At 39.8% G+C, this 8,706-nt stretch overlaps 1 protein-coding gene across 1 annotated transcript in view; it reads right to left on the reverse strand.

Moving 5' to 3' along the window:
* NOD2 (nucleotide binding oligomerization domain containing 2) overlaps positions 1–3,820 on the reverse strand; it is a 36,747-nt gene extending 32,927 nt beyond the window's left edge. Inside the window, exon 1 of the mRNA XM_018563628.1 lies at positions 3,316–3,820. Within this exon, the coding sequence (XP_018419130.1) occupies positions 3,316–3,774 (459 nt within the window). The 5' untranslated portion in view covers positions 3,775–3,820. The remainder of the gene's footprint in view (positions 1–3,315) is intronic.
* Positions 3,821–8,706: the final 4,886 nt, after the last annotated feature.

Below are 8,706 nucleotides of genomic sequence, written 5' to 3' on the forward strand. Positions count from 1 at the left end.
GGTGTCCCTGCTTTCCTTTCTTTCTCATCCAAGAAGACCCCCCCATAGGACAGCCTCACTAGAGTATTTAAAGGAGAACTATGAGCTGAGTGATTTCCACTCATCCTCATAGTTAGAGCCAACATGTGACAAAGAAGCTGTCACAGGTCGGCTTTATTGATCGGGAAGTGAGCTGAAACATAACGTTGCTCGCTCACTTCCCGATCGAGCCCGCTATATACTGAGTTTTGGGCCAAGGAAGGAGGTTAGTATATGTCCTCCCGTGACCCTGAAGAGAACTATAGGGAAAAACACTTACCCCATAGTTCTCTTTTAAGCACTACAAAGGAGACAGTCACTCCAATTTAAGGACACCAAAAAATGTTTCTTTCCTATTATGTAACAGGTTGTTTTGCTTTTCTAAGATGCAGTTAGCTTTCAAGTAAATAATTATTTCATTTTTAAGCAGGAAAAAAGTTTCTGTCAGGTCCCAAATTATATGACAAGAAAAGGCTTACCCTTTTTCTTATATTTCCAGTAAAATTTAGCAGAGCACCTCCTGGTATGTGAGAGTGCCTAGGCACTCCTGTTCTGTATAGCTGCGGTTTGAGATGATCTAAGGCACTGCTGCTACTGACTGCTAGATTCAAGAGATTTGGAGAGAGATCTGATGATGTCATTACTGTGTTTCTCACTGTTCTCCTTGCTGGAAGCTCACAGATGTCAAGAAGCAAAGCCCAAGATAGTAACATAGTTACATAGTTAGTCAGGCTGAAAGAAGACACAAGTCCATCAAGTTCAACCTATAGATATACGGAGAAATAAAAGAAGAAAGGCCTAAACAGAACACCATGCCCACAATTGCCCAATGTTGATCCAGAGGAAGGCAAAAAAACCCTATAAAGATGGTTGTCTCCACACAGTGACACAGTGCAGAACAATTACAGAATTGCTTATAACAATGTACTAAATGTGGATGAAATTTACGTTCAAAACAGATTAGACGAACTAAATGTGAATAAATCCCAAAGACCAGATGCCTTACACCCACAAGGTGAGCTTAGCTCTGTTATATCAAGGCAACTGTTTCTACATTTTATGGACACCTTACTTACTGGAATGGTACCAACTGATTAGAGTAATTCAAATGTGGTATCAATATTTATTCAAGGGTTGAGCTGTATGCCAGGAGATTGTATAGACAAAATATGAAATCAACCTTAATATATTAGTTTGCTAATGTTTATACTATGGCAAACATGATTTTCATTGTTTAAATTTAGAAGACATATGCTCTCAGCTTGCATTTACTCACCTTTTGCAAAGACACAAACTGGTTTCTTATATTATGTTTATTATGTATAGCATACTCTATACCAGCGATGGCGAACCTATGGCACGCGTGCCACAGAGGACACGTAGAGGTCCCTCTGGTGGCAAGCGAGCCTAGGTGCAGTTGCTGGGGCCTGCACATTTCAGGTTCCCACCTGGGATGCCAACGCGGGCCTCCAATGTCCCACCGGTCTCTGCGTCACATTACGTTTTTAAAGATGGCAGCCGTGAATGGCAGCGGCCATCTGTAAACCTGGAAGGTGCACAGATCCTATTTAATATATTGCTGAATCGGCAATATATTAAATGAAAATCATCCTGTGGTGGTCCAGTGGAGGATCGGTATGATGTGCATCTCTTACTGATGCAGACCATACTAATTACTCCCTTGTGAGTCTATACAATGTAGGTATGCTGCCACAAAGGTTCAGTAATATATGCATCTTTGCTAATCTTGTCAAACAGGTTTTCAATTCAAAAGCGCATTGAAGCAAAACATACAAATCTTCTGTTTATTGCCATTATTATTTTAGCTATTAGTGGTATTTTTGGAAAGAAAATAAATATGTGTGTGTGTGTGTGTGTGTGCGTATAGATACATAGATAGATAGTAGGGATGCACTGATACCGATACTAGCATTGATATCGGTGACGATTCCGAGTATTTGGGCAAGTACTCGCCCAAATGCTCGTACTCGCCCAAATGCTCCGATGCCTAGCACGAGTACTTCCGGTATCAGGAAATGGTATATGGTATCGGCGAGTACCGAAAAAAAATTATCGGTACTCGTACTCGGTACCAAAATACCGGTATCGGTGCATCCCTAATTGATAGATAGATAGATATTACAACTATTGTGCAGCACAGAAGAATTGGAAGGAGAGACTAGGTACAGTATGCAATTTGCATGGGAGCTCATTATAACAAACTATGCATGGCAACAAGATTTTTAAAACTTTAAAAATGGCCAATGTATTGTAGTGACAAAAAGGTTTTAGAGGATAAAACCACAATGTGCAATGGGGGACCAGGCGTCCAGCACTCCTGTAAGTAAGCTTTAAGTGACATTAAACCGTCAGATTTTTTAACATAAAACAATAGTGTAATGTGTGCCTTACTGTAATCCATGGTCGTTTCCCTTCTCTTTGCTGCTCTTCCTTTTAAATCCGTATCTCTTCTCAGGCTGGGCAGAACTTCTGTTTTGCAGCAGACTGCCTTGTCTCTGGAATGGATACATGGTGTCTGTGTGCAGGTTCACAACCTGAACCAGCACTACAGGAAGAGGCACTCAGCTGCAAAGGGAAGTTCTCCCCAAGCATGAGAAGAGATAAGGATTTAAAAGGAAGAGCAGCCAAGAGAAGGGACACTTCCATGGATTACAGTAAGGCAAACATTACAGTATGGTTTATGTTAAAAAATCTGAGGGTTTAATGTCACTTTAAGGCTGCAAAAGAGCAAAATTCATCAGTGTGGGCAGCGCAGCAGCACAAGTCAGAATTAACTGTTCTCTTTACAGCAGTGGTTCTCAACCTCTGGGTCGCTGTGTGATTTCTGCTGTGCTAGGTGAGAGTCCTCCTCAGCCCTCTCCTAGCGCAGCAGTGTTAGTTCCCCCGCCACGCTGCAGGAGCCACGTCATTCCTAAATTTTAAGGTTGGGGGGTCACCACAACTTGGCAAATGTTACCAAGGGGTCCCGGCCCTAGAAAGGTTGAGAACCACTGCTTTACAGGCTGGTCTTTTTAATTGTTTTCATCTAGTAACAGAGTCCCTGTAATGTTTTAAAAATCTTGTTTCTACATAACTTTAACACACACTGACAAAATTATTTACATAAAGCTGGTGTCTTTTATTTACATATATAAATATATTGTAATATTAAAATGACTTTATACACTTTTTAAATATACATAAGGTGTAATTATACGGGCCCCAAATATTACATAATAGGGAACCAAAAGCAGATAGGCGATTTTCCTGAACAACTGGAAATAGCTTTTAACCTACCTTTTGAGAAAGTGAAAAGATAGGCAGTTGTATATCATTAATTTCACATTCTGAGATATATCCACGCTCCAAAAGTTGTTGTAAAACAGCACCAATGTAGTTGTGGATAATTTGCACAATACTTGGCCGTTCACACTGTAGATAGTGAGATGAATCTGACAGGTCTTCAGGAAGCTGGAAACAAAATTGTTCCTCACATTGCAAAGTCTCATGTTTTTGGAGAGCATCTAAGAAAATCCTGCAATAGCTGTCCCCTTTACAGGTGATAATGTCCAATAGGTCTCTAACCAGCCTGCATAAAGGTTGTCCCACAAGTGTGCATGATTGATATTCTTCCCAGTTAAGGGCATTTTGTGACAGTAGGTGGTCAACCAAGCATTCATATTTGTCCACTGAACCTCTGGCCAATATGGACACTATGTAATCTCTCTTAGCTTGAATAGCATGCAGTGAGCACATCCCACATTCTTGTCATTAAGAAATATCATGGAGTCAGCACTGGCACCAAAGACTCTGCCGAATAAAAAACAAAAAAGTAATATAGTTCAAACCAATGTACTTTATCTGAAGGAACAAAGTAGTAAAAAAATATATATAATGTCCTAAAATAAATACAAACAACTATACTACATTTACATACTTTCCTTGAAATAGTAAGTAGCCAGGGTATCGATGACAAGGCCCCAAAAAAGAACCAAGATGACGTCAACCTCTTTATTAGGAAAAGATGTACAGGACATAGGTGGGAGTGCATGCACTCCTTTGACTAGTACTGTACACTTTAGTGCACACTCCCACCTATTAAAAGTGTGCTGGACCAACAGTGTACTGGTGGCAAGTTGCCACCAAAGAGTGTTGAAATGCATTGATAGTGTGTTTTAAACTGTTTATGATCAATAAATAGCTACCCTTTCTGAAAAATACACTTAGAAGAACTTTCTGAATACATGGCCTCTGTTGCTCTCAACTTGGTTCTTTTTTGGGACCTTGTCATTGATACCTTTACACAATATATATAAATTAATATATGCAGAGTACAGGACCTTCTTGATAAAGCTGATGAGCATTTAGTGTGACCTTTCATCACATAATTATGTTGCTTGACCTTAGGGGTATGGTAGTTTTTTGTGATTTCACAGGCACACAGAATTTTAAAGCTTGATATGATTGGAGTCTATTTACACGACGTGACCCCGTCTTTTATCTTTTACACAAAAATTGGGTACTAATAAATGTTTTATAACATAATGTAGGGAAAACATTTTTTTTTCAAACTTTTCGGTACTTTTTCAATTATATAGTAGAAAGTAAAAACCCCAGTGGTGGTTTAATACCACCAAAATGAAGCTCTATTTGTCCCAAAAAAATTGTATGAAATTAATTTCAGTACAGCGTTGCATGACAAAATAAATGTCAGTCAAAGTACAGCAGCACTGAATACTGAAAATGGGGTTTAACACCCTGGTCTTCAAGTGGTTAAAGTGTAACTTTTTGTTGTTTTAAATGGAGTGGACAGAGATTAGATCACCTGCCAGAGTTAATATTGCACAGGTAAAACCGGTTACTGCTGTTTGGTTGATGCTACATGAGTGATTTGTCACAGCGTTTCCTTTTACTTTTTTTGTGATTTCTGCTTAAGAAATCCATAATGATTTTCTATGGAATTGCTAATTCTTCCTGACTGATGGATTCGTCAATGACGTCCCTCTGTTAAAACCCCAATAAACAAACAGACTGCGCAACATAGAGTTAAGTGGCCACAGCAGCCCTTTTATTGAGCAAACATTAACGGTTACCAAAAGTAATAAGCAAAATAACATACACATAAATAATCTGAATGACTGTTGGATCCAAGAAGTGGTCTTTAGGTGCCCATCACCCCAAATAAGGCTGCGACAAAAAACTGCTCCCATGTTCCCAGTCGCACCCCAACCAGTTTGAGGAGAGTTACTGCTCCCAAGTTCAAAGGGGCCAAGCCCACCAACAAATACTGACACCAATGGGGGGAGGCACCCACACCAGCTGATGGCCCCCCATTTGTGTAACTTCCAAAATCCAGTGTACCCATCGCACTCCTGACCGAATAAGTCGGGTGGGTGCCAAAGTGACTGCAGATGGCTCTGCAATCCAAGATAAGTGTATGTATAAAGTCACTCACACTCCAATAGAATTTCAAGTCAAAAACGGTTTATTGACTCGATTGCTATCACATCATATAGCGACGTTTTGGAACAACAGCGGTTCCTTCTTCAGGCAAACAGAATTCTGTTTGCCATTTGTGTAACTGACATAAAAAGGACATTGTAACAACCAGAAACCACAAAATCAAGCGAGGGCGAGCGGGACAACCTGCTTCCTACTCCGACTTTCCGAAAAAGAACACCCATCAGCCCTTGAAGTCCTAACCCATGCGGCTCCTCCACGACACCTGGTCTCAACCTCCAATCAGGTAAGATCAGCTAATCCACACTTTATTTTATCCCCTTCTCCAGGGAATATTCCTCCCCCCAGTCATGCAGCCCCTCCGCTCATTTTCTCCGGGTCTGTCTATTTGTTAAATGATATGTCGCTCAATGATCAAGATTTTCCAGCGTTTCACTTTGCTGTCAAAATCCCTAACGAGAATCATTCTTTATTCATCTCTATGGCTTAGCTACAAATGCGGGAGAGTAATTTGTAGCAGAGCACAATGCAATGCCGTAGCACTAATTTTAAAAAAACACAAGCAAATATATAATAATATATCATTAGCTGCAAATCACAGTTTATCTGTTAATTTATAGCTGCAATTAATTGCTGATTTTTTTTTTTTAAATAGCCCATGTGACATTAGCTGGAAAAATAGGTAAAAAAAAGTTTTACACAAAAAGAAACCATTTCAGGGAAAGTGTAATTTAATAACCAGAAGACAGTTGTGGTGTTGCAACCAGGCACATGGATCTCACTGCAGTAACATTACATAGACAGTGCAGTCGAGTCTCTACTATTCAACACACAAAACAGTAACATAGAAATCTCTTTACTTACCAGTAAATACGAATATACACCTTCATTATCATGGGACATGTGCTAGCAGACACAGTAAAAGCAGAATACAGTAAAAATGTCCTAATAGAACTGGGTAAAGCAGCAGCAGTCAGCCAACACGTCTTCTGTGTGACTGTAGTGACGGAGATACAGGCTCCTCCTAAGTATACACTTCCTATTATTTACATGGTATATCAACTTACACTACCACTAAGGCACTCCTCTCAATCTCCACACCGCACAGTCCTCATGCTTTTCAGACTGTGGATGAGTACTGATGACAAAGTGGATGTTATTTATTTATATGTATGTACTTTTATGTGTTGATAATCATTGCTTGTAAAGGCAATATAACTAATTGCTATGTGTGAGAGCACTAACTGTTTTGCTCATTTGAGTAAAGCTAGTCATACACCAATCAAATCCGCCAAAATTCCAGCCATAGGTGGCCCTGTCTGCACCACACGACTTGACAAATTAAAGCAGAATTTCAGAGAAAAAGTTTGTTAACCCCTGCAATGCAAGTGTTAAGTGCTCATTTTTGTCTAGGCTAAAAAAATAACAAAGTTGCTCCTTGACTGGTCCCTTCAGCCTCGCTCCCCCTCCGCTACAGTGGTCTAAAGATCTTATTAGTCATCACATCCAATACACTGTGTATAGGACGGGAGGATGCCGAAAGACATACCATCGCTGCAGCAGAGGGGGACACAGGTGGAAGGGGTCAGTCTAAAAGCAAGCTGGCCCCGATGATCGGGTGAGTATAACTTTGTTATATTTGAACCTAGACAAAAACAAGCACTTAACCCTTGCATTGCAGGAGTAGCCCCACTGTCAGGGTTAAGAACATTTTTCCCTGGACATCTGCTTTAAAAAAATTGACTGAGCTGGGTGGAAAATGATTTACCTGTCAGATGCAGTTATGGTTTAGGTATTCAGACAGCCGTGGCTGTTGAATATAACAGCAGTCAGTGCAGATTCCTCCACCCACTCTGTTTAATGTGGATAGAGAAATCTAAAGGTGTATGTACAGTATATGGCCATCAACTGCATAATTTTTTACAAATTCCTACTGAATTGGCTGAAATTTAAGCTGTGGGTGGCCCTCTCAACCGGCTTGCCAAATTGTGTTTTTTTTTTCCAATTAACTTTTGTTGAAGGGACCAGTTTCCTTAGAACAGGGTTGTGCTTAGTCTTTTTGTAGTTATTACATAAACCAAGTCATACAGCATGGACCTATATCAATAATAGAAACAGCTGGTTAAAAAAGGAACGTCTCCATGTTCAGATTACTCCTATAGCCCACTCCAAACTAGGCTATACGTCACATTAATGCCATAATCTGTGCTCATTTTTCCCATAATATACTGCTTAGATCATGATTGGGCTGACTCTAAGGGCTAGTTCACGCCAGATGCAGTTGTGATGCAGTCCGTTCAGTTTGGCAGCTGCATCAAAAACGCATCACAATGCTTTCCTATGGGATTTCTGGTGCTCTGTTCACACCAGTGCAGTCTGTTCCGATGCAGTCAGAAAAAATACCGTTTGACCAATTTTAGCTGCATCGAATGGCAACGGAACGCATCAAAATGCATCACAAACGCATGGAAATTCATCAGAACGCAACAGGACGCATCCAAAATGAAAAAAAAAGCAGAATTGGTAGTGTTCTGACAAGGAGAAGGAAGTGACATAATAGTCTACATTGCATTTTGAAAAAAACCAAAAACAAGAATGCATCAGATTGCGTCAAAATCGCGGTAAAAACGCAGCAAGCCGCACTGCAGCTGCGCAAGTGCAAATAAATCCAGTACAAATTCGAAGCTGTTGCCCAGTTGTCAGATTCATTGTTTTAATTTATAGAAATAAACCTGAGGAACTTCAGTATTCAGCATTCTTTGTACCTATTTTTGTAAGCCAGTAGTTTTACTTGTTTGTGTGGTGAGTCATTGCATTTCATGATAAGATTTTTAAATTCCTCTGTCTCCTCTTTCACGTATTGTAAAACCTACACTTCCTTTTGGCACAAATTTTACATAGTAGGAGGATTATCTATCTATCAACAAGGCAAAGTCCTTCTTCGAAAACACCTGCTCATGTATCAGCCCAGTGAAAGAATGTAATATGAAATGTAGTTAGTTAATATATTGGGGTTGGTTTTCATTTGGGATTATGTACATGAACAATAACCCACCAAGTAAAATATAATCCATATACAGTATATGATCATCTCACATCTACTTTGAATACTTCATTTTGGAAAGCATTTTGCTCCTTTCTGTCAAGCGCAATTATTTCACACTAAATATCTATTTTTACATGTCTTTACAAATTATACCCAGTGTTTTGGGGCAGCAGATACGGGAT

This window comes from Nanorana parkeri, unplaced genomic scaffold (genome assembly GCF_000935625.1).
Source record: "Nanorana parkeri isolate BGI_ZX_2015 unplaced genomic scaffold, ASM93562v1 scaffold682, whole genome shotgun sequence".
NCBI classification, from domain to species: Eukaryota; Metazoa; Chordata; class Amphibia; order Anura; family Dicroglossidae; genus Nanorana; species Nanorana parkeri.